The 26,283-nt window shown below is 44.7% G+C and overlaps 2 protein-coding genes across 6 annotated transcripts in view; one reads left to right on the top strand and one right to left on the bottom strand.

The window, feature by feature from the left end:
- The window catches only part of EXTL3 (exostosin like glycosyltransferase 3), a 133,258-nt gene that overhangs the window by 55,881 nt on the left and 51,094 nt on the right, over window positions 1–26,283 (top strand). Inside the window, exon 1 of one of the 4 annotated variants that reach the window (XM_063709168.1) lies at window positions 25,063–25,324. The exons of 1 other annotated variant lie outside the window; for it this stretch is intronic. The gene's annotated coding sequence lies outside the window, so the exon portion shown is untranslated. Of the gene's footprint in view, window positions 1–25,062; window positions 25,325–26,283 lie in introns of those variants that run through there. 2 more of the 4 variants (XM_055348311.2, XM_063709167.1) reach the window with 2 other exon arrangements.
- On the bottom strand, window positions 14,048–25,160 carry LOC134759075 (NK1 transcription factor-related protein 1-like). 2 transcript variants are annotated; one of them, XR_010134948.1, is made up of 4 exons: window positions 24,557–25,074; window positions 23,569–24,319; window positions 21,633–22,135; window positions 14,048–14,414 (listed from the first exon to the last, which is right to left on the bottom strand). XR_010134948.1 is itself a non-coding variant. In XM_063709169.1 (2 exons), the coding sequence occupies exon 1, from the start codon at window positions 25,139–25,141 to the stop codon at window positions 24,710–24,712; it is 432 nt and encodes a 143-aa protein (XP_063565239.1). In that variant the 5' UTR covers window positions 25,142–25,160; the 3' UTR covers window positions 14,048–14,414; window positions 23,569–24,709. The 2 variants fall into 2 exon arrangements, 1 of the variants encoding a protein (XP_063565239.1); XM_063709169.1 differs by lacking the exon at window positions 21,633–22,135 and having other exon boundaries at window positions 23,569–25,160.

Below are 26,283 nucleotides of genomic sequence, written 5' to 3' on the forward strand. Positions count from 1 at the left end.
AAGTTGGTTTTAGACATAGTTTAGAGAACTGTGCAACAGGTTGGTAAACAAGTCCAGAAAGCAACTGGACATTCTTAGGGCTCAGAGAAAGAGGTCTGGGATAGAGACATAAATTTGAGAATCACTGGTATAAACCTATGTTAAAACACACAAATAACCAAATCAACCTTTGGTGGATGAGATCACGTAGGGAAATGATTGAGTGCAATGAAGCCAAGGCCCAGGACAGAGCCCTGGGGAAGGTGCACACCTTAAAGGGACAGAGGAAGATCGCCCAAAGTGGTGAACGGAGACAGGAAGTAGAGGCCGTGCTTCTCAGACCCCAGTGTGCCTAAGCATCACCTGGAGAGTGTGTGGAAACAGATTCTTGGACCCCACCCACAGAGATTCGGATTCAGTAGGTCTGGGTGCGCCTGAGAACTACATTTCAAATCTGTCTTCCTTGGGATGCTGATGCTGCTGGTCTGCAGACCATGCTTTGGGTAGCCCTGGATAGGCTCGTCTCTTGGCTACAAAGAGAAGGGAAGAGAGTGAGCATTTGAGGGTAGCTGGAATTTTCTGAGGATGTAAGAAACTTGTACATGTTTATAGGTCGAGGTGTAGGAGGCAGTAGAGACAGGGAGAAGTTGAACATCCTGGAGAGAAAAGGGATAATTAATGAAGGAAATGCATGGAAGGGATTAGAGGAAAAAGAAAATGAAAGCACCAGAGATGTGCACGGTAAAAATATCAAAGAGCTATGGTGCCTGCTTTTAGAAAACTAAAGCCGCTTTGAGGAAGATGATTTCTTGTCACTTCCCGTCCTTTTATTATTTTTTTAAAAATCTAACTCCTTGGAGCCGCTGTTTACTTGTACCTTTCTGACTCCCCCACTGTGCCTAGGAGCCTTTGTCTCTCTGCCAAAATACTCCCAGGGCTGTAACTTCCGAGTACAGAGACCTAAAGGGATGACTTGCTACAGATGACTGAACAGTAATGAATAGATTTTCGACAACACAAGGCATTTCAAGGATAAAGGAAAATTTCAAAAACTGTATGATCATTATTGCAAAATTGTGTTTCTACCACTTCTTGCTAGAATTGCTGTCAAGCTGTTTGACAGCTCCCCTGGGACATCACTCTCTGGCATTGCAATCATTGTGAAGCACAAAGACACAGCTCGCTCTCCTCTGTTCACTAAAGCTGCTTCTGTATAGCCTCAGAGCCCTCTGACAAACTAGAAAAGCATCAAAAATCACTTTGTTCTGTTACAAAAAAAAAACCACAACCACCCCAATAATAGCTGTGAGCAGCTATCTGCCTGTGTGCTGCACACTCTGAGTTCAAGACAACAAAATTTATTGAGGGCTTGTAATAGAACAAGCACCGGGAGAGGTTCTGGGATCCAAAGATTAGTAAAATACTGTTGGGATTCTGAGAGGTCCTTCATCTTCTTCTCTCTTTTGAGTCCTGAACCAAATGGTACAGTCACAGGAATCAGACTGGGTTTAAAATGTCAGCTTGATTGCTACAGAAGCTGGCCTGGAGAAGGTGGCTTGGATCCAAGGCCAAAACAGGCTTCTCGTTTCTTTCTCCATGAATTGAACTTGACCTTGGACATAGGCATAGTCGCCGGAAACTGCTGTATCTGCTGCTGAATGGAGGAGAGAAGAAGGCACGTGGCCTGTGGGCAGACACCTACAAAAGAGGAATTCAAAGGGAGCCTGAGTGGTGAGTGTGCAGTGACCCTGCACCTAGTCTCATCGATCACACACTGAATTGTTTTCTTCTACAAGGAAGAGTAAGTCAGCAGAGTACGCAGAGAGAAAGATGGATGCTGAGATAGTTTGGATGTCTGTCCCCTCCAAATCTCATGTTGAAATTCGATTCCCAATGTTGGAGGTGAAGCCTAATGAGAGATGCTTGGGTAATGGGGGTGGATCGTTTAGGAATAGATTAATGGTAGAAGGAGTGGGTGAGTTCTCACTCTATTAGTTTCTGAGAGAACTGGTGTTAAAAAGAGCCTGGCACCCCCTCCCCTCTCTCTTTGCTTTTTCTCTCCCCATGTGATCTCTGCACACGCTGGCTCCCCTTCAACTTCCCCCATGAGTGAAAGCAGCCTGAGACCCTCACTAGATGCAGATGCTGGTGCCATGCTTTTTGTGCAGCCTGCAGAACCACGAGCCAAATAAACCTTTTTTTCTTTATAAATTAATTACCCAGCCTTTATAGCAACACAAATGGACTAAGACAGATGCCATCACTTCAATACTGTGGAGAAGAGAAAGTTTCCTACCTTCTTGATCAAAACAAGCATGGGGAGAAGGGAAGAGCATGATTTCCCCTGTATGTTCTAACTGTTTAGTGTCTTAGCCCATGGGTTTTAAAGTAAAACCTCTGGCCAACTAAGGATGGGCTGCCCTCCTGCACTGTGTGTAGTGGAAGTGATAAAACAAATACCAGGGGTCGCAATCCTAGGCATCAATGGCAAATTCAGCTCCAACTTTCATGAGGCCTCTCCCTTATACCAGCTTCTTTGTGCATCTGCCTGGGACAAGGGGTGGACTTTCCATTCTTGCCTGCAGAAGGTTCTGTAAAGACACAGAACAGTACATTGAGTAGATTAATGCCAGCACTGTTCTATGCTCCAAACCAAAGGGTCATTTTCTATTCTTGTTCCCGTTTTAAGAATGTCCAGTCTAGGCCAGGCGTGCCGGTTCACGCCTGTTATCCCAGCACTTTGGGAGGCGGGCAGATCACGAGGTCAAGAGATCGAGACCATCCCGGCCAACAGGGTGAAATCCCATCTCTACTAAAAATACAAAAATTATTTGAGTGTGGTGGCGCGTGCCTGTAGTCCCAACTACTCGGGAGGCTAAGGTGGGAGAATTGCTTGAACCTGGGAGGCAGAAGTTACAGTGAACCAAGATCGTGCCACTACACTCCAGCCTGGTGACAGAGCAAGATGCTGTCTCAAAAAAAAGAATGTCCAGTCTGGTGGCTCATGCTTATAATTCCAGCACTTTGGGAGGCCAAGGTGGGAGGATTCATTGAGGGCAGGCATTCAAGACCAGCCTGGGCAACACAGAGAGACCCTGTTTCTACAAAAAACTAAACATAGCTAGGTGTCGTGAGGCACTCCTGTAGTCCCATCTACGCAGGAGGATCGCTTGAGCCCAGGAGTTCAAGGCTGCAGTGAGCTATGATCATGCCACTGCATTCCAGCTTGAGTGACAAAGCAAGACCCGACCCTACCTCTTAAAAAAAAAAAAAAAAAAGAATGTCCAGCCTTGTTTACTATGATCCTAAATTGTAGCATATTAGTACTCTAATAATGCCATGCCAGGAAAATAATACTGCCCTGAATTAGGATACTTGTCTCACTATTCAATTCCAAAAGGCAATTTAAGTTCTTGCATCAAGGAGCTGTCAGTCTAATAGAATAAGACAAATGCTTAAACCAATAATTACAACCCAATCCAGGCTTTTTATAGTAAAAATAAAAACATTTACAGCAGCTTAAACCAAGCAGCATTAGTTCTTTTTTATTTTTTGAAAAGCAAGCTAGAATTTAATATTTGTGCTTTTTTTTTTTTTTTCTCTCCAGTGTAAGACAAATACTATTGCCTTAAAAAAGAAGGAATTCCTCAGCCGGGCTCGGTGGCTCATGCCTATAATCCCAGCACTTTGGGAGGCCAAGGCGGGCAGATCACCTGAGGTCAGGAGTTCAAGACCAGCCTGGCCAACATGGTGAAGCCCCATCTCTACAAAAATACAAAAATTAGCTGGGCATGATGGCAGGTGCCTGTAATCCCAGCTACTCTGAGGCTGAGGCAGGAGAATCACTTGAACCTGGGAGGTGGAGGTTGCAGTGAGCCAAGATCACACCATTGCACTCCAGCCTGGGCAACACAGTGAGAGTCTGTCTCAAAAAAAAAAAAAAAAAAAAAAAACAGCATACTATTTATTTCTTCTTTTCTTTATCCCAGCTTTATTAGTGTGTAACTGATAAATAAAAATTGTGTATATTTACAGGGTATGACATGATGTTTTATGTACACATTGTAAAATGATTCAATCAAATGAATTAACACATCCATCACCTCACATACTTATTTGTGTGTGTGTGTGGTGAGAACATTTAAGATCAATCTCTTAGCAATTTATAAATATACATTAATTATAGTCACCATGCTGTACAGCAGATCTCCGGAACTAATTGATCCTAACTGCAACTTGGTACCCTTTGACTAACATCTCCCCATACCCCCAGTCCTCACAACCACCATTCTATTCTCTACTTTTATGAGTTTGACTTATTTAGATTCTACATATAAGTGAGATCAATGCAGTATTTGTCTTTCTGTGCCTGGCTTATTTCACTTAGCATAATGTCTCTAGGTTCATCCTTGTTGTTACAAATGATAAGATTTCCTTCTTTTTGAGACAAAGTCTCACTCTGTCGCCCAGGCTGGAGTGCAGTGACACGATCTCAGCTCACTGCAACCTCCGCCGCCTGGGTTCAAGCGATTCTCCTGCCTCAGCCTCCTGAGTAGCTGGGATTACAGGCACCCACCACCATGCCTGGCTAATTTTTGTATTTTTAGTAGAGACGGTTTCACCATGTTGGCCAGGCTGGTCTCAAACTCCTGACCTCGTGATCCGCCCACCTCGGCCTCCCACAGTGCTGGGATACAGGCGTGAGCCACTGCGCCTTGCCAATTTTCCTTCTTTTTTATAAGGCTGAATAGTATTCCAATTTTAAAAATTCATGCATCCCAGACAGACACACTGGCTCACGCCTGTAATCCCAGCACTATGGGCGGCTGAGGCAGGCAGATCACCTGAGGTCAGGAGTTCCAGACCAGCCTGGCCAACATTGTGAAACCCTGTCTCTACTAAAAATAGCAAAAAATTAGCTGGGCATGGTGGCACGTGTCTGTAATCCCAGCTATTCAGGTAGCTGAAACATGAGAATCATTTGAACCCTGGAGGCAGAGGTTGCAGTGAGCTGAGATTGTGTCACTGCACTCCAGCCTGGATGACAGAGCGAGACTCTCTCTCAAAAAATAAATAAAATTCATGCATCCCTTGATAGACACTCGGGTTGATTTCATATTTTGGCTATTGTAAATAGCACTGCAATGAACAAGAGAGTGCAGATATATCTTTAACGTGCTGATTTCATTTCCTTTGGGTAAATACTACAGAAGTGCGATTGCTGGGTCATATGGTAGTTCTATTTTTAATTTTTTGAGGAGTCTCCATACTGTTTTTCCATAATGATTGTGCCATGTCCCATTCTTATCAACAATATAGGCTGGGCATGGTAGCTCACGCCTGTAATCCCAGCACTTTGGGAGGCTGAGGCAGGCGGATTACCAGAGGTTGGGAATTCGAGACCAGCCTGACCAACGTGGAGAAACCCTGTCTCTACTAAAAATACAAAATTAGCCAGGCGTGGTGGCACACGCCTGTAGTCCCAGTTCCAGCTACTCGGGAGGCTGAGGCAGGAGAATCGCTTGAACCCGGGAGGTGGAGGTTGCGGTGAGCCGAGATTGCGCTATTGCACTCCAGTCTGGACAACAAGAGCGAATCTCCGTCTCAAACAACAACAATATATAAGGTTTGCTTTTTTTTACGTCTACATCAACATTTGTTTTCTTTTTGATAATGGCTATTCTAACAGGTGTGAGATGATATTTCATTGTGGTTTTAATTTGCATTTTCCTAATGATTAGCGAAGTTGAGCATTTTTTTGTATGTATATATATACTTGTTGGCCATTTTTGCGTATTTTTTGAGAAATATCTGTTCAGGTCCTTTGCTCATTTTTAAATTGGGTTATTAGTTTCCTTGCTGTTGAGTTCTTATATATTTTGGCTATTAACCCCTTATCAGATGTATCGTTTGCAAATATTTTCTCCCATTCTGTAGGTTGTCTCTTCACTGTTGATTGTTTCCTTTGCTGTGCAGCAGCTTTTTATTTTTATTTTATTTTTTTGAGATGGAGTCTTGCTCTGTTGCCCAGGCTGGAGTGCAATGGTGCGATCTCGGCTCACTGCAACCACTGCTTCCCAGGATCAAGCGATTCTCCTGCCTCAGCCTCCCAAGTAGCTGGGACTACAGGCGTGTGCCACCATGCCTGGCTAATTTTTTGTATTTCTAGTAGAGATGAGGTTTCACCATGTTGGCCAGGCTGGTCCTAAACTCCTGACCTCAAGTGATGCCCCCACCTTGGCCTCCCAAAGTGCTGGGATTACAGGCGCGAGTCACTGCACCCAGGCTGCAGCAGCTTTTTAGTCTGATGCAATCCCATTTGTCTGTTTTTGCTTTTGTTGCCTGTGTTTTAGGGTCATATCCAAAAAATCATTGCCGAAACCAATGTCAAGAAGCTTTTCTCCTGTGTTTTCTTCTAGTAGTTTTACAGCTTCAGGTTTTGTGTTTAAGTCTTTAATCTACTTTGAATTCATTTTTGTATATTGTGTGAGATAAAGGTCTAATTTCATTCTTTTGTATGTGGATATCCAGTTTTCCCAGCGCCATTTATTGAAAAGACTGTCTTTTTCCCGTTGTATGTTCTCAGTACTTTTGTGGAAGAGCAATTGACTATAAATGTGTGGATTTATTTCTGGGCTCTCTATTCTGTTCCATTGGTCTATATGTCTGTTTTCACAGCAGTACCATGCTATTTTGATTGCTGTAGCTTTGCAGTATATTTTGAAATCAGGTCGTGATGTGTTCTTTTCATTCAAGATTGTTTTGGCTATTCAGGGTCTTTTGTGTTTTCATATGGACTTTAGGATTATTTTTTCTATTTTTATGAAAAATGTCATTGGAATTTGGATAGGGATTGCATGGAATCTGTAGATCACTTTAGTAATATGATCATTTTAACAACATTAATTTTTCCATTCAATGAACAAAGGATATTTTTCTATTTATTTGTGTCTGTAATTTCTTTCATTGATTTTTTTGGGGGGATATCTGTCACCTCAAACATTTATCCTTTATGTTTCAAACAATCCAATTATACTCTTTTAGTTATTTTAAAATGTACAATAAATTATTGCTGTTGGCCGGGTGAGGTAGCTCACACCTGTAATCCCAGCACTTTGGGAGGCCGAGGCAGGTGGATCACAAGGTCAGGAGATCGAGACCATCCTGGCTAACATGGTGAAACCCTGTCTCTATTAAAAATACAAAAAATTAGGCGTGGTGGCACACGCCTGTAGTCCCAGCTACTCAGGAGGCTGAGGCAGGAGAATGGCGAGAACCCAGGAGGTGGAGCTTGCAGTGAGCTGAGATTGCCCCACTGCACTCCAGCCTGGGCCACAGTGTGAGACTCTGTCTCAAAAAAAAAAAAATTATTGCTGTCTATAGTCACCCTGTTGTGCTATCAAATACTAGATCTTATTCATTGTTTCTAACTATATTTTTGTGCCCATTAACCGTCCCACCTTTCCCCCACCGCTGCCCTTTCTAGCCTCAGGTAACCATTGTTGTTCTACTCTCTACTCCATGAATTCAGTTGTTTTAATTCTTAGCTCCCACAAATACGTGAGAACGTGAAGTTTGTCTTTTTGTGCCTGGCTAATTTCATTTAACATAATCACCTCTGTTTCTATCCATGTTGCTGCAGGTGACAGGGTCTCATTTTTATATGGCGGAATAGTCCTCCCTTGTGTATATGCACCACATTTTCCTTATCTATTTGTCTACTGATGAACACTTAGGTTGCTTCCAAATCTTGGCTATCGTGACTAGTGCCTCAGTTAAACATGGGAGTGCAGCTATCTTTTTGATATACTGATTTTCTTTCTTTTGAGTATATACCCAGCAGTGGGATTGGTGGATCATATGGTAGTTCTATTTTTAGTTTTTTGAGGAACCTCAAAACTCTTCTTCACAGTGGTTGTACTATCTATCATCAGTGCTTTTTGGTTTTCAGAAGGCATTATTTCTATCTGAGGTGGCTCTGTAAAAATATTTTTTTATTTTCACTGGGCACGATGCATGATGGCTCACCCTTGTAATCCCAGTACTTTCGGAGGCTGAGGTGGGAGGATTGCTTGAGGATAGGAGTTGGAGACCAGCTTGGGCAACACAGCAAGACCTGTTTCTATAGAAAATAAAAAATGTTGCTGGGTATGGTGGTACATGGTTGTAGTCCCAGCTACTCGGGAGGCTGGGGTGAGAGGGTCACTTGGACCGAGGAATTTGAGGCTGCAGTGAGCTGTGATTTTGGCACTGCACTGCAGCATGGGCAACAGAGTGAGACCCTGCCTCAGAAAAAATATTTTTTAAAAAAGTTAATTTTGAAAACATTTCAAACGTGCAGAAAAGTTGTAAAAGTGGTAAATCTTAATACAGATTTATCAATTGTTAACATTTTGCTATATTTTTTCTCTCTCTAGACACACATATGAACACAGACTATTTATCTGAAACATTTTAAAGTTGCACATATCATGATCCTTTGCCCTTAAATATTTTAGCATGAATTTTTTAAAGCACAAGGCCATTCTCTTACATAACTACAGAATAACTTTTAAATTAAAAACATTTAGCATTGTTATAATGCTATTATATAATAGTCAATTTGCAAATTTCACCACTTGTTCCAATAATGTTGTTTTTTTTTTTTTTGAGATGGAGTCTTGCTCTGTCCCCCAGGCTGGAGTGCAGTGCCACAGTCACAGCTCACTGCAACTTCTGCCTCCTGGGTTCAAGCGATTCTCCTGCCTCAGCCTCCTGAGTAGCTGGGATTACAGGCAAGTGCCACCACGCCCAGCTAATTTTTATATTTTAAGTAGAGATGGGGTTTCACCATGTTGGCCAAGCTGGTCTCGAACTCCTGACATCGTGATCCACCCACCTCGGCCTCCCAAAGTGCTGGGATTACAGGCGTGAGCCACCATGCCCAGCCAAGTAATGTATTTTATAGCAGTTTTTTTAATGCCAATTTAACATCCAATCCAGGATCACACATCGCATTTAGCTCTCATGTTTGTCTTCTCTAATCTTGAACGTTTCTTCAGCTTCCCCTTCTTTCTTCCTGTCTCCCTTTTCCGTCCTCTCCCCCTCCCCTTCTCCCTCTTCCTCCTTTCCTTCCTTCTGCCCTTGCTTTTTTTGACGACATTGACATTTTTAAAACATAGGCTAGTTGTTTGGTCCTGTTGTCCAGGCTGGAGTGAAGTGGCAGGATCATAACTCACTGTAATCTTGAGCTCCTGGGCTCAAGTGATCCTCCTGCCTCCGCTTCCTAAAGGGCTGGGATTACAGGCACAAACCACCCTGCCCGTCCTTTCTTTTTTCTTTTGAAATATTTTCAAATTTACAGAAATGTTGCCAGAATTATATGGCATTTTGCAAGTTTTTTGTACATTTGAAATTTTTACCCAGATTCACCAGTTTTTGATGTTTTGCCACATCCACGTTTTAGCACTTTTTCTCTCTCTCTTCCTTTGTGTGTGTGTATATATGTATATTATGTATGTGTGTGTGTGTATATATATACATATTTTATATTTTTATTTATTTTTTATTTTTATTTTTTTCTTGAGACAGAGTCTTGTCTTGTCACTCAAGCTGGAGTGCAGTGGCACCATCTCGCCTCACCTACAACCTCCGCCTCCCGGGTTCAAGCAATTCTCCTGCCTCAGCCTCCTGAGTAGCTGGGATTACAGGTGACTGCCACCATGCCCAGTTAATGTTTGTATCTCTAGTAGAGATGGTGTTTCACCATGTTTTTCAGGTTGGTCTCTAACTCCTGACCTCAAGTGATCCGCTTGCCTTGGCCTTCCAAAGTGCTGGGATTACAGGCGTGAGCCACAGCACCTGGCCTATGTTTGCGTATATGTAAAAAATAGTTTTAAAAAATTGAACCAGGCCAGGTGCAGAGGCTCACACTTGTAATCCCAGCATTTTGGGAGGCTCACATGGGGGTGGATCACTTGAGCCCAGGAGTTCAAGACCAGCTTGAGCAACATAACAATATCCTCTCTCTCTCTCAAAAAAAAAAAAAAAAAGAAAGAAAGAAAAAAATTGAACCACTTAAGAATAGGTGTCACCCTTTATATGATAGTTTTTGAAGTGGGCCTTGAGGTTCTTGCCAATTGGACAGAACTTGGTGTGGGGAAGGGAATTAGTCAAAGGGCTCTTCATGTGTGGAGATTAAGCCCGTATGTACATGAAGTGGCTGGCAAAAAGCCAATGTTTTGGAGTAAATGGGCTTGGGGAACAGGGACCAGAAAGGCAGCTGGAACTTACCACTTACGTTAAGGAATTGGGACTTCATTCCATAGGAAAAAAGAAAACGTTGAAGGTTTTAAAGCCAGCGATGATAGTACCAGATTTATTTATTTATTTATTTTAGAAAAATTAACTCTAGGGCAATTAGGAGGAGAAAGGACAAGATAGACCAAGTAGGTAGATATTGCATTCCACCCGGTAGCAATGGAGACCCAAAGGAAGGGGATGCAGCGGAATGTTTGTTGAGTGCTTACTGTGTGCCAGCTATTTTACATATGATATCTCATTTAATTATCACAAAAAGCTGAGGTCAGAGAGGTTAAGTCACTTGACCAAAAACAGTCATTAGTAGGTTTATGGCATAGTTAATATTTGAACCCAGGCCCATGTGACTCTGAAGCCCACTCTGAAATACAGTGGGGTAATGTAGGATGGAGCAGGACTCGGGGAAGCCATGAGACTTTGAGGTGGGACTGTCAGGCCCTGATAGCCAGTTGGACATGCTGGGTGAGGGAGATATAAGGATAACAACTGATGTTTCCAGCTTGGACTCCTGGCTAGACTATAACAATGACATTCCAGTCCAAGCTGGAAACCTGAGAAAATGATTAGTAGGGGCTGGTTGCGGTGGCTCACGCCTGTAATCCCAGCACTTTGGGAGGCCGAGGTGGATGGATCACTTGAGGTCAGGAGTTCGTAACCAGCCTGGCCAAGACAGTGAAACCTCGCCTCTACTTAAAATACAAAAATTAGCCAGGTGCGGCGGCATGTGCCTGTAATCCCAGCTACTTGGGAGGCTGAGGCAGGAGAATTGCTTGAACCCAGGAGGTGGAGGTTGCAGTGAGCCGAGATCACACCACTGCACTCCAGCCTGGGCAACAGAACGAGACTCCATCTCAAAAAAGAAAAAAAGAAAATGATTACTAGGGAAGGGAAAGAATTGGGGAAGGGAGAGAAAATAATGATTTAGTTAATAGTCTCTATAAATTTGGTTTGGATGACTGTGAAAACCTTAGACAATAAATTTAGTGGACAGTTTGGCTCAAGAGCTCAGAAGGAAGGTCTGGGCTAAAGATAGAGATTTGGCTGCTGAAGTCTTAGAAGTGTTCACCTAGTGATAAAAAGATGGCTAAGGGTGGAGACCCAGACACACAAGCATTTAAGGGATGGTGGAGAATTAAGACTTACTGAAAGAAAAGAGAAAGGATGGGGAGAGGCAATGCCATGCAAAGCAAAGACTGGACCATTTCAAGAAGGTGAGTGACTAGGTCTGTTAAGTTCTAAAGAAGAGTTCCAAAGGCCTGAAAGATTAAGTGGGATAACGAATTAGGAAGTTGCTGGTTCTTTTTTTCATTTTGTGTTTTCATTTGTTTTTTCTATAACCTCATATTAGAAGTGATCACTGGTTATCTTAATGAGAGCAGTTTCAGTAAATTGACAGCAGCCAGCCCCCCAGAGATTAAAGAGTGAATGACAGTAGAGAAGAGATGACTTTTTTTTTTGTTTGTTTTTTTTTTGAGACGGAGTTTCGCTTTTGTCACCCAGGCTGGAGTGCAGTGGCGCGATCTTGGCTCACTGCAACCTCTGCCTCCTAGGTTCAAGCAATTCTCCTGTCTCAGCCTCCCAAGTAGCTGGGATTACAGGTGCCTGCCACCACACCTGGCTAAATTTTTTTTGTATTTTTAGTAGAGACGGGGTTTCACCATGTTGGCCAGGCTGGTCTCGAACTCCTGACCTCAGGTGATCCATCCACCTTGGCCTCCTAAAGTCCTGGGATTACAGGCATGAGCCACTGTGCCCAGCCTGAGATGACTCAAGAATTTGGGCAAATGATGATGATAACAGCAGTTGATGTTAGTGAAGGCTTACTGTATACCAGGCCCTGGACTAACAATTTACATGCATTATCTGGGATAATCCTTACACTACTCCTATGGGTAGGTACCATTATTATCCCCATGTTCTGATGAGGAAATTGTAGTGGAGAGAGTATAGAGAGGTTATGTAATATGCCCAGGGTGTTCCACTATGAATACATAGTGGAACAAGGATTCAAATCTAAATGTTTCTGGGTGCAGAGCCCGTGTTGTAAGATGATGGTAGCTTGAGCTGAGTTATTCTCTTATTTTCCCCAGGCCTGAGACTGAGCCTGTTTATAAGCAGAATGGGGGTAAAACGCTATAGTAAGGAGGTTATTGACCATGTATGTAGCAAAGAGAATAACTGATCAAGCAAGAGTTAAAGGAAGGATATTAGATCACATTCAAAAATGGAGCACCTAGTTTCAGAAAGGAGTTAAGGACATCTCTTTGTCAAGGGCCGGAAGAGATGAAAGAAGAATCAGTGAATATGTACTCAGCTGTCAGCTTAAGGCAACATTCTTTTCTGAGATTTAAGTAACATTGGCTTAAGTCCCCATTCTGCATCCATTGGGAAACTCAATCCAAGATTTCTGTGAATTCCTGGAAGCTCTCCTTCTTATGGTTTCTTTGGCTTTGAGTTTCTGCTTCCATTAAATTCTTTATCTTACTTGTATCTGAACGTCTGTGGCTGTTCTCATTTCTTGGTTCTTTGCTGACCCAGTTGTGGAGCTCAGCCCCTTGCAATCTTTTTTCTTAATTCTCCCCCAACTCACTCACATAAGGCATTTGTGCATGTGACAGATATTACTGAAGGCTTAGGGGATTTTATATCCTTAGCAACACAAATAACTTAAAATTCCGACAATAGATATCTCTATTTTAAACATTCTCCAGCTCCCCTATCACTGGGAACTCTCTCCCGCAGCTCCAGCCTCCCACACTGTTATTTGAGCCCCATCTCTTCTTATCCACCTCCATTTCCTCTCCTCCAGTCCCCATGTTTTTGGATTTTAAAAAATATAGATCTGACTAGCTGTCTCTTTGCTTCAGAGTTTTATTCTAAGTCATTCTCTCTTTTTCCATACTTCAAATGTCATTTCAAAGTAGTTTCTTAAATAAGGCATTTTCCATCCCTAAGAACTCTAGCATCTACTAAAATAATAGTTTTCACCTCAATACTTATAGCTTTAAAGGTGGAAGGAAGGCATTTCAAAGAGTTCATATCTGTTGTCTTCTATTTTCTTAGTGAAATATAAAACATGCTCCTCTTTTGAGGTATGGATGAGTCTAGCAAAGATTTGGACAGCTGGGGTTAGGGATTCTGTCAATAGACATTTACCAGTTTTCTAAAATTTCATAAAATACCATATTTACATAAAGTAATTCCTTTAAGCATATAAACTTGCAGGATTGATTCCCTTGCTAGAGATGGATTATTCAGTTTACTGAGTACCCTGGTCAATACAAGAAAAGTAGAAAAAGCAACAGAGAAGAAAAAAGTCAGAGTATGTCAACTAAAGCCAGGGTCAAGGAGATCACAGTCTTTGCTGATCTGATCTCTCTTCCAACTCAGCCATAAATACAGTTTCTGCATTGCACCACATTGCATCCCTGGGGGGCTACAGGGATGTTCATTTTGTGGCTGAAATAGGATAAAAGGGTTGTATTTATTATCTATTGGTCAATAACAAATTACCTCAAACTTGATGATTGAAAGTACAAATATTTATTTATTTAACTTTAATTTAAAAAATATTCTACACATTAATTTTAATTTTTCTTCTCTCTCTCTTTTTTTTTTTTTTTTTAAGAGAGTCTCGCTCTGCTGCCCAGGCTGGATTGCAGTGGCACAATCTTGGCTCACTGCAACCTCTGCCTCTCAGGTTCAAGTGATTCTCATGCCTCAGCCTCTCAAGTAGCTGGGATTATAAGCACATGGCACCACACCCAGCTAATTTTGAAAATACAAATATTTATTATTTCATAGTTTCTGTAGGTTAGGAATTCAGAAGTGGCTTAGCTGGGTGTTTTTTGTTGGTGGTGGTGGTGGTGGTTTTAACTTTTAAATTCAGGGGTACATGTGCAGGTTTGTTGTAGTAAACTTGTGTCATGGGGGTTTGTTGTACAGATTATTTCATCAAGCTGGGTGGTTTTGGCGCAGGGTCTTTCATGAGACTGCAGTCATCTGAAGGCTTGACTGGGGCTGGAGGATCTGTTCCCAATCTTATTCATGTGGCTGTTGGCAGGAAGCCTCAGTCCCTCACCTAGGCGTCTCCATGGTGTTGTCACAACATGGCAGTGAGTTTCTCCCAGAGTGATCTAAGAAGGAGAAAGCAACCAAGATGGAAGCTGAAATGCCTTGTGTCATTTAATCCTGGGAGTGACATACCTTCACTTTTGCTGTGTTCCATTGGCCACACAGATGGATCCTAGTTAGGGTGTGGGTGGAGACTTCATAACCGTGTGAATACCAGGGGGCAGGGATCACTGGGGGCCCTTTCAGAGGCTGGCTGCCATGGGAGTCTCCAAAAACATTCTGTATTGCAGGGGTGAAGTTGGGGGGAAGTGTATGCCTTAATATATATGTGTGTTGTTAGACAGGCTAGACTGGTATTATAGTTACCAGACTTTTAGGTTTAATAGACCAGTAAAATAAAAAATAACTGGGTAGGGGATACCAAAATTAGTATATTTTAGTGTTTTGTTGAGTGAGAAAGATACAGAAAAAGCTGCCGTTGACCACCACCATGGTCATTTCATAAAAACACATTTTAACATAAAAAAGGGAGAAGAACATAATCTCAGAATAAAGTCTCATCCTTTCAATTGAATCATTCAGCTTTGTTAAAAACTCACAAACTTGTCTGTGCTTTTCGCATTTAACTGTGGACTGATGAAAACTTCATCCTAGCTTGGTCAATACACTGTTATTCAGGAATCACTGAGCTAGACCATAAGATGCTCCAGTAACTTTCAAGATGACTGTGAGGATCATGTAGAAACATAATAGTTCATTCAAAGTAAGTGAAAAAGAAGGACTTGAAATGGTTGACACATAGAGATAGCAATTTTATAAAATTATGCTCATGAGCTGGAAGGAAGCCACAGAGTTGGTAAATATTTGTCAGTTTTTGTGATTTTTTTTTTTTTTTTTTGCTATTGTGTTCCTACTAATATGTAGATGTTGGCCGGGCACGGTGGCTCACGCCTGTAATCCCAGCACTTTGGGAGGCTGAGGTGGGTGGATCACCTGAGGTCGGGAGTTCGAGACCAGCCTGACCAACATGGAGAAGCCCCATCTCTACTAAAAATACAAAATTAGCCAGGCGTGGTGGCACGTGCCTGTAATCCCAGCTACTCGGGAGGCTGAGGCAGGAGAATCGCTTCAACCCGGGAGGCAGAAGTTGTGGTGAGCCGAGATCACACTGTTGCACTCCAGCCTAGGGGACAACAGTGAAACTCCGTCTCAAAAAATAAAAAAATTTAGATGTTTATTATTTAATTAATGAAATAAAGATAAATAGAGCATTACTGAAGCCTGGTTAAATGTACACAGAAGTAAGACAAGGCTCAGCATGTGCTTTTAAAAAGTTTTCATAGTTAACACATTTCACAGATATTTAATATATTTTTTGAGTATTCGCATCATTTATGTCAAGTATCCTTTTTTCTAAATAATTACCTCTTCACTTTAAAGATATGCTTTTCTTAGTAACCTAGATGATGTAATTATACATGTTTCTTTTGACATGAGGGTGAAATATCTAACACTATCCATTAGAGATGGGCTTTGGATTGTTGGTTTTTTGCCCTCCAAATTGATGGATTTGTAGAAATATGGTCACATTTTCATTTGGTTCCACTTTTGATCTATGGCATAGTGTTTGCAAGGCTGAAGGCTTGGGTTGGGGAAGGGATCAATTATTATTCTGTTCTGGGATTGACTTGAACCCTACTAGAATCATGCTGTCGCCTTTTGGGTTGAGAATTAATTTTGAGTAATATTTAGGAAAATAGGGGAAAACTTTCTCTTCAATAAAATCTTATTGCAGATCTTCATAAATTGGTTTAAAACCTATATATTTTTCTTTTGAAAATTCCTGTGGTGGAAACTACTGTTTCTTTCCATACATAAAGTCCAAATGTTATTATCAAGTTATATATATTAAAAGTATTTAGCATAATTAGTTTTGGAAATTGCACTTTCAGTTTTGATTTTACAGCCAAATTGGTTGACTAAGAAGATAATTGCTGTTCTTTAAGAACCTCTATGAATTCTGCCAGTTTTCAGTTGGAACGCCTTGTTCACACAAGGCATTTTTAAATGAAAGTAGTGAGCAGTTGATTTTTTGAATCTATGAATAACTTTTTTTTGGTGTAAGGACAATTCTAGAGTCATTGAGCTGTATATAAATGTGACACTGGAACTCAGCCATCAACACTCTGCCTAATTTTACTTCTTTCCTCTGGGTATAGCTCTCACTGCACTAAGTTCTTCCAACAGTCAGACCATGTTGTGACATGTTGCGTCTAACTGAGCACATTTTTGCTACTCACTGGCATAATTTAGGGTAAATGTTAGATGCCTTTATGCTTGCCTTAGGGAACATTTGTAGGTGCAAGCTTAGAAAATTTTGATGGCATTTTGATACCCGCTGTTGGTGCTAGCTAATTTGAGTCTTAATTGGTCATTACAGGTTAGGTGTCTTATGCAGATAACAGATTTTTTTTTTTTTTTTTTTGAGATGGAGTCTTGCTCTGTCGCCCAGGCTGGAGTGCAATGGCATAATCTCGGCTCACAGCACCCTCCGCCTCCCGGGTTCAAGCAATTCTCCTGCCTCAGGCTCCTAAGTAGCTGGGATTACAGGCGCCCGCCACCACACCAGGATAATTTTTGTATTTTCAGTAGAGGTGGGTTTTTGCCATGTTGGCCAGTCTGGTCTCAAACTCCTGACTTCAGGTGATCCCCCCACCTCTGCCTCCCAAAAGTGCTGGGATTATAGGCATGAGCCACAGTGCCCAGCCACAGATAACAGATTTGAATCAGGCTAAGCTTTCTAATGTGAAACTTGAATGTTTATTTTTTTTTTTTTACAGCCACATGGCAAGGCAGAGAATACTATAACATGAGGTAATGAGTTAACAAATAGTTTTTTTAACAATAAAATGTGTTTTGTCTTGAAACTGATATTAACTCAGTGTTGCCACAAATTATCTGTGAGCCACCCAAATGGCCCCACCTTTGGCCAGACAAAAACCAGCCACTTTTAAAAGGTAACATCAAAGCCAGGACTTCTAGAGTGAGCCATTTATCAGGGTAATGAGTGCTATCCCTGGAGCCTTAGAAGATGACCTTTTGGCTTTTTGGCACTGATAGACCAAAGAGAAGAGTAACCTTGGAACCTCAATCTAGAAATTGTCATGCATTGTTCTAATTATAAGCCACAAAATTGCTCAGTCATTTATATATAGAAAAGATCTTGAATAGTGGCTGTCAGCACTTTCTTTTAAAATCAAAGCCTTACAAATAGACTAAGTTCTTATCTGACTTAACCTCACTGATAATTCCCTTTGAAGATTGCTGGGGGTCACCAATGGCTTGTTTGGGATTGATCTAGAAGGCTTGCTGAGTGGATTGTGGGGCTGGCAGCCATTAACATGGAAAATGACTCAGGCACCTCCCTCTCTGAGACTTGAAGTAACTGTTATCACCAGTTTGTCCTTCTGTGGGACTCAAATCCCCTTCTCCTGGATATTAAACACGTGGGGAAAAACAAGCAATCAGTGGGCGCCCCCAAGAGAGCATTTGCTGAAATCTGTAAACTAATTTATTGGTAAGAGAACACAGACTTGTTTGGCATATTTGTCACACTCTATGCAGTTTACATTTCTCTGGCTTGTATACCTCAAACGATAATTCCCTTGTGAAAGAAATGTGCGCACCAGCTTCTCTAGACAGCCGATCTTTTGTATCATTTCTACATTTGAACTCATTTAACAAATTAAATGCCTTTGTTAAATCTACTAATGCAGCAGACAATTCACATCGCCATGGTCAGCATTTCTCTTGCACCACAGCGGAGCACAGCTGGTAAAGTTTCAGGCTCTGGAGTTAGACTGTCAGGGTCCAAAACCTGGCACCACCACTTACTAGGCTGGTGATTTAGGCAAATTAGTTAACCTCCCTGGGCTTCATTTTTCTCATTTGTGACAAAGGACTAATAATGGTCCTTATTGTTTAGGGTCGTTAAAGGAGCACATGGCATGACACATGCAAAGTGCTTAAGAGTCTGGCTCTGAAATAACTACTTAGGGGCTGGGCATAGTGGCTCACACCTGTAATCCCAGCACTTTGGGAGGCCAAAGCAGGCGGGTTGCCTGAGCTCAGGAGTTCGAGACCAGACTGGGCAACCTGGCGAAACCCCATTTCTACTAAAAATACAAAAAATTAGCTGGGTGTGGTGGCACATGCCTGTAATCCAGCTACTTGGGAGGCTGAAGCAGGAGAATTTCTTGAACCCAGGAGGCAGAGGTTGCCAAAACTGAGCTGAGATCACGCCACCGCACTTCAGCCTGGGCGACAGAGTAAGACTCTGTCTCCAAATAAACAAACAAACAAAATAACTACTTAGTTTCTTCCAGGGAAGAACATGCAGGGTCATGTTTGGTGGCCGGAGACAGAAACATATTCATGTTAGTTTAAGTAAATGAGGATTTTTTTTTTTTTTTGAGGCAGAGTTTTGCTCTTGTCACTCAGGCTGCAGTGCAGTGGCGGCATCTCGGCTCACTGCAACCTCTGCCTCCTGGGTTCAAGTGATTCTCTGCCTCAGCCTCCCGAGTAGCTGGGATTACAGGCACCCACCACCATGCCCGGCTAATTTTTGTATTTTTAGTAGAGATGGGGTTTCACCATGTTGGCCAGGCTGGTCTTGAACCCCTGACCTTGTGATACACCCGCCTCGGCCTCCTAAAGTGCTGGGATTATGAGGATTTTTTAAATAGTGAGGCTACATAAGCAATCACGTGGACACCCAGTGTCACCTGGGACATTTGGGTACCAGAGGTCAATGTCAATAGCCTCTGAGGCTTCTCCATCTCTGGTGGGTTTGTTTCCCTCTCTATGCTGACTCTATTTGCTTCTGTTTTCTGCAGACCAGCTTTCTGAGCTTATCACTGTGCACATGCCCAGAAATTCTTTCTTGCAAATCTGTGTAAATTAATAGATCAAGCACTCTCTCTGTCACGTGACTCAGTTACAGTGACCTGTTCCCACAATTCCAGGTGAGAAGTCCAGTAGGCTGGGACCAGAGGGGAGGAGGTCATGCGGTAAATATAGTGGCTCCTTCCAAAGGCTCCAGTGTCTTATGTGTCTAAGAAGGGGGCATAATGATGGTGGTGATGGGGAGGAGGTGGGGAGTGTGGGAATAATTGGCAACTCCAGGATAATCATGGTGCTGATGTTCAAGGGAGATTAAAGGTGTCTTACTTTGAGTGCCAATTATTTATTTTTATTTTTTTAAGACATGGTCTCGCTTTGTCACTCAGGCTGGAGTGCAGTGGTGCGATCACGGCTCACTGCAGCCTCAACCTCCTGGCTCAAGCGATCCTCTCACCTTACCCACCTAAGTGTGCCACCAATGCCAGGCTTTTAAAAATTTTTTGTGGAGACAGGGTCTTCCTGTGTTGCCCAGGCTGGTCAAACTCCTGGACTCAAGTGCTCCTCCCACATCAGCCTCCCAAAGTGCTGGGATTACAGGTGTGAGCCCACCACACAAGCCCAATTATTTATTTTTTAAAAACTTTTTATCGAAGGATGACATACATATAGAAAAGATGTATGAGAAGTGTAAGCTTGATGAATGTGACAAACTGAACACACCTGTGAACCCAGTACCCAGCTCAAGAAACAGCATTATCACTGCCCAGATGGCCCCTTTTGTTCCCCTTACTTAAGACTCCATAAGGGTGAATTAATTTTGCCTGTTTTTAAGCTTTCTATCAATGGAATCATATACTATACACATTGTTGTGTGTCTGGATGCTTTTGTTTAACATTGGGAGAGTCAGCAATATTGTGTATATTTGCAGAACACTCATTCTTATTGCTGTAAAGTATTCTGTGCATGCGTACACTATACATATGCACTTTTTTTTTTTTTTCGCGATGGAATCTCGCTTTTTTACCCAGGCTGGAGTGCAGTGGTGCGATCTCGGCTCACTGCAACCTTGGCCTCCCAGGTTCAAGCGATTCTCTTGCTTCGGCCTCCTGAGTAGCTGGGATTACAGGCACATGCCATGACACCTGGCTAATTTTTGTATTTTTAGTAGAGACGGGGTTTCACCATGTTGATCAGGCTGGTCTCAAACTCCTGACCTCAAGTGATCTGCCGGCCTCAGCCTCCCAAAGTGCTGGGATTACAGGTGTGAGCCATTGTGTGGTGGTATATTTTATATTTTATCTGGTCTACCTCTGATGGACATCTGGGTACTTTTCTGTTTTTGTGTAAATGGTGCTGCTGTGAGCTTTTGTTGATCATGTACACATTGCTGCTAACTATTTTTACCGTCACTGGCTTATACTAGGTATAATGAATTATCTTCCATCATGTGTAACTGAATTGATGGTCACTCATGAGTACTTATGAATACTGTTATGCTTTTTTATCTGGTGACTTCTTTTTATGTGGTAACTTTCATGGTGTGAGGGCAGGGCCATGTTTTATACATTTGGTGTACATAATAGAACCTTAAATATATTTCTATAGATGCTCCACTATTTGCTGATTGAATGAATAAACAAATGAATGGTGTGTGCCTCCCTCTTTTTTGGGAACAAGCTCTATTTACAAGTGAGGCCCCCAACTGTGATGTTTGGACCAGGATGACCTGCTGCTTGGCCAAAGCTGATTGATTAAAGGGGTGGACACATGACCCAAGCTGGGCCAATGATGTCTCTCTTATGGGAGTTTAAAATTCGGAGCTGAAAGGACAGTGGATGCTGCTGATGCTTGGTCCTTGTGATTGTGCTCCAGACAGAAGACCCACAGGCTCCTGCTGCTGGGTACCAAAGGTTCAATGCGTCCTGCTTTTCCTAATTTTTGGATGTGGATAAATATCTACACACATGGAGGGGCTGGGTGTGGTGGCTGATGCCTGTAATCCAAGCACTTTGGGAGGCTGAGGTGGGCAGATTGCCTGAGCTCAGGAGTTCAAGATCAGCCTGGGCGACATGGTAAAATCCCATCTCTACTAAAAATAAATTAGCCGGGCATGGTGGTGTATGCTTGTATTCCCAGCTACTCAGGGAGGCACGAGAACTGCTTGAACCCAGAAGGCGGAGGTTGCAGTGAGCCAAAATCACGCCACTGCACTCCAGCCTGGGTGACAGAGCCAGACTCTGTCTCCAAAAAAAAAAATCTACATACATGACTGTTAAACAACAAATGCAAAACTATTTTGGATTCAGTTTCAAAATACAAAGTAGAGATAATAAGTGCTGTAAAATGTCAAAATATGGAGAGATCAGTGAAGACTCACTTCATTGTGCATACTGTTGCCTTGGCTTCCTTCTTGGGGACAGCTGCTGTGAATGTGACCATATTTTCCAAGCCAGGATTTCAGTGTTAAGGGATGGGCCAGGAGAGGAGTTATGGGGATTTGGGAACGAGAATGGGATGTAGGTGTGAAACTGTAGAGGATCAGGGGTAGAGATCCTGCAAATAAAGCCTTTAAGTCTTGGAAACTGTTGAATGTGAAGGTAAAGAGAGAAGTCAAAGATGATGCCAGGTTTTGAGTTTCTGGGTTAGGAAAGATAAAGGTAACTATTTTAAACAAGGACATTTGAGGAGTGCAAAGTGGGAAGGGATAAAGATGAGTTCAGTTTGGGATATATTAAATTTAAGGCCCTGGTGAGATAGCCAGATGAGCACACGAGTTAGGAAGATTTGGAGTCCCGTGTCCTTTGCTCCATGCTCTGTGGTGTTGGACACCTTATTTAGCTTCTTGAAGTCTCAGCTCCCTATCTGGCAGCCGATACTTCCCTGTAAGGATTAAAGTGAGACAGTGAATAAAAGGGTTTAGCTTATTGCCTGGCAATTAAGTATCATAAAGTATATATTAATAGGGTGATGAAGGCCCTGCGTGGTGGCTCACGCCTGTATCCTAGCACTTTGGGAGGCCAAGACAGGCTGATTGCTTAAGCTCAGGAATTTGAGACCAGTCTGGTCAACATGGTTGAAACCCCGTCTCTACAAAAAAAACAAAACAAAACAAAAATTAGGCCAGGCATGGTGGCTCACGCCTGTAATCCCTGCACTTTGGGAGGCCAAGGTGGGCGGATCACTTGAGGTCAGGAGTTCGAGACCAGCCTGGCCAACATGGTGAAACCCTGTCTCTACTAAAAATACAAAAATTAGCTGGGCACGGTAGTGCGTGCCTGTAATCCCAGTTACTCCAGAGGGTGGGGCAGGAGATCACTTGAACCCGGGAGGCAGAGTTTGCAGAGAGTCAAGATCATGCCACTGCACTCCAGCCTGAGCAAGAAGAGTGAGACTCCGTCTCAAAACAAAAACAAAAACAAAAAACAAAAATTAGGCACAGTGGAAGGGATCTATGGTCCCAGTTATTCCAGAGGCTGAGGCGGGAGGAACATCTGAGCCCAGGGACATCGGGGCTGCAGTGAGCCGTGATCGCACTACTGCACTACTACACTCCAGTGTGGGCGACAGAGCAAGACCCTGTCTCCAAAAAATAAATAAAAATAGGATGATGATGATAATGTGAGGGTGTCCAGAGTGCTACTGGGCAGCAGGGCCCCAAGCTCTGCTGTAAAGGACCAGCTTGCAGGTGGAGATGATGCAGGGAAATTGGTTGAAATTAGCAAGAAGAGAGTGTGAGAAGGAAAAAAGCAAGTAGCCCCAGTCATATCATTGGCAGAGAACACAAGGTAGGAGAAGGAACAGGAGCTAGAGGAGACTGAGAGAGGGGAGCAGGAGAGTGCAGACTCACAAGATCAAAGCGGAGGGGGGCTCAGCAGCAGGTGAATATCCCTGTTCTTCCTAAGCCTTCATAATCTTTTTGTTGTTGTTGTTCCCTAGATGGAGACTTGCTCTGTTGCCCAGGCTGGAGTGCAGTGGCGCGATCTCGGCTCCCTGCAACCTCTGCCTCCCGGGTTCAAGTGATTCTCCTGCCTCAGCCTCCTGAGTAGCTGGGATTATAGGCACGCGCCACCACGCCCAGCTAATTTTTGTATTTTTGGTAGAGACAGGGTTTCACCATGTTGGCCAGGCTGGTCTCGAACTCCTGACCTCAAGTGATCCGCCCACCTTGGCCTCCCAAAGTGCAGGGATTATAGGCATGAGTCACGGCGCCTGGCCAGCTTCATCATCTTTAAAAGCAAGTAAGTCAAAGTTAAGGGCAGCAATGTGTTAAGTTACTCCAACGTAAAAGACTGAGTCGAACAGGTAGCAGGTACCTGCACGTCCTCTCTCGCCAGTGTGGAGATGAACCAAGGCCTGGCAGTTCTTCCCTGTCTTCTGTGGTGTCTCCTCCCACACTGCCAAGCCCCTGCCTGCTGTGGCCGCGTACCTTTGGAGGAGAGCCAAGTAGAGGAACTGTTAAAAAAAAAAAAAAAAAATTTGTGATACCCAGGCAACACTCACTCCATTTTCATTTCCTGCAATGCTTCTGATTTTTAAACTTTGCCTCCTCCTGTCTTGACTTCAACAAATTGGTAACAGTAAGGGTTGCATATGTACACATATGATGGCGGTAAGACTGGGGAAGCATTTGTTTATAATAATCAAGAGGAAAGGAGAGGAAAAGTGAATAGGAGACGGGAGAGCAAGAGAAAGAGGATAGGAAAAGGAGGATCCGAGTCGGGACTAGTTTGGGGGTGGAGAGATGAAGAGTGTGCTCTAGGAAACAGGTTGCTATGGGTTTTTAAAGGTTTGTTTTGCAAACGTTATCCTTAGCCCAAGCTGTCCCCCGTGGGCATCAGTCTTCAGCATTTTCTCAGCCTCCTTGCTGGAGCACTGGGCCTGGGCTCCGGCAGAAAGGGCGAGTGGATAAGGTCGGCAGCTGCGAGCCTGTCTCTGGGGTGCAGTTCTTCTTAAGGCAGCCGACCACCCAAGCGCAGGGCCAGGAGCCAGCTCTACCCGGCTTCTCCAGGTCCTGTGTGTTTGGGGTTCCCTGGCGAGGAGACCCTGGAGTAGAAGCCCTGTGTTCTGGGTATTAAAAACATTAAAAAAAAATACGTTAAGACAAATTTGATCGTAGCTCATACTGCAGTTACAGGTTTTAAAAGCTGGTTTCTAAGTTAAGCAGGTGACCAGGTAGGGTGCTTGCTCCCACCCCCATCCCCTGTTCCATTATCCAAGGGGTCTTGTCCTGACTTCTCAAGTGTGGAAACACACAGTCACGTGTTCCTTGGGACTGTGGAAAACGTGCACTTTGGGGCTCACAGGGGCTGGCTTTTCAGCATTGACACGGTGTTCTTCTTTCCTGTCTTGTTTTGGTGATCATCCCACACGACTAGATTAACCTGTTGTTTTTGCAAAGCCCCAGGATTTTCCTAAGCGTCCAAGCCGCCCGGCCTTGTCTTTGTTATGAAATAGTCAAAGGGCTTCAAAACTGCAGGCAGTTGCCGCGCACGGCGCCCGTCCTTGGAGGCCTTTTCTCTGAGAATGGAGTTTTAGATTCAGGGATTTATGACTTGACTTTCCCGGGGCCGGCGCCCCTGCGGAAGCGGCGGTGGCTCGGGAGTCAGACCCGGTTCCCGCGCCGCCGGGAGCATCCTCCCCGCCATCTGCGGTCGGGTCTTCTCGACAGGGCCCGGCGGCCTTTGCAGGACGCGAGTTGCGGGGCTCCGAAGGCGGCCGGCGCGCCCCCCCGCGCCTCCCACAATCCCCGGCGCCCGGCCCCGCGCCCCTGACCCGGGTGTCACCGCGGCGCTGCGGGAGGCCTCGGCGGTCTTCGGGCGCGGTCGGGAAAGTGGCGAGCGCGCGCCCGCGTCCGCGCCCCCGCTCGCGAACGCCGGCTTCGGCCATTTCCGGCGCGGCGCCCTTCGGCAAGTTCCGCAGTCGCCTGTCGGAAATGGCTGCCGGCCGGCAGGGGGAGCGGCGGATCAGGCGCGGCCTGGAAGGCGGGCGGCCGGCAGCCAGAACGGCTTCTGGGACGCCGACTTTCGCGCAGGCAGCGGCAGCGGCGGCGGGTCCCTGAGCTGGAAGCCGGTAGGACTGCTGGCCGCGCGTGAGCCCGAGGAGCGGGGGCCGCGCCCGGAAGGGCTCATGGGAGGGTGCCGGGGCTGGCCCCGAGCGCTGGGGACGCGGCGGGAGGGACCGGGTCCGCCGTGCCCTGGGGAGGCTGCTGCTGCCCGGCGGCGGGAGGCATGCAGCCTCCGAGCGGAGTAGGCCTGCCCGGTGGCTCGGGGGCCCGGGGAGAGGCCGCCAGGCCCTCGGCCGGCAGCCGGGAGGGCTAACGGGTCCCTGGGCTGGGGCACCCCCTCCCCGCCCCCACACGCCCTCTCTCGTCCCAGTTTGGGCTGCTCGGGACCCGCCTCCACCTTTTTTTGGACGCTCGGCTGCAGCTGTTGGGCTTCCTCTGCTCCCTGAAGCCCTCCACCCTCTGTGACCCGCGGCGTTTCTCTGGCTGCTGGCGCGGAGCATCTTCTGTCGGCGGAGGCGCAGCCCCGGACTACCCCCACCCCTTCCCGTGCACACCTTCTCACATCTGCCCCCCGCTTCTACACGCAGTCGCCTGCTGCCCTCCCCGCTGGCTCTTTTTGCCGGGCTCGCCTCCTTTCAGGAGCCACAGAGGAGCCGCTTCCTGTCCGAGGGTCCAGGTGCTGCAGGACCGTGGCTCCCAGGCCCAGCTCCCCTAGAGCCGGCCTCGCGCTGCACGGGCTGGACCGGACAGGGGTGCGCGGGGCGTGTGTGCGCGGCGGAGCTCCGAGCCCAGCGGCGGGGACAGCACCTATTCCGAGCCCCTCGGAGGCGAGCCAGGGCTGCCCGGCTGCTGATGGGTGCTGCTTTCTCTTCCCCACATTGAGCGAGAGCTTCGGCTCCTTTTATTAATAAAATCTGTATGGCTCTCAGAAGACTTAAATTTTGTGGATTTTGCCCCTCCCCCGCCACCCGCACCACCCCACCCCCGCCCTTCCCCGCAACCTGGATTGTTTTTCTTCCCTTTT

This window comes from Gorilla gorilla, chromosome 7 (genome assembly GCF_029281585.2).
Source record: "Gorilla gorilla gorilla isolate KB3781 chromosome 7, NHGRI_mGorGor1-v2.1_pri, whole genome shotgun sequence".
Taxonomy (NCBI): Eukaryota; Metazoa; Chordata; class Mammalia; order Primates; family Hominidae; genus Gorilla; species Gorilla gorilla.

Bases quoted from the DNA above. Each gene is read 5' to 3' on its own strand.
- LOC134759075 (XM_063709169.1), bottom strand. From the start codon at position 25,141: ATGGCCGAAGCCGGCGTTCGCGAGCGGGGGCGCGGACGCGGGCGCGCG.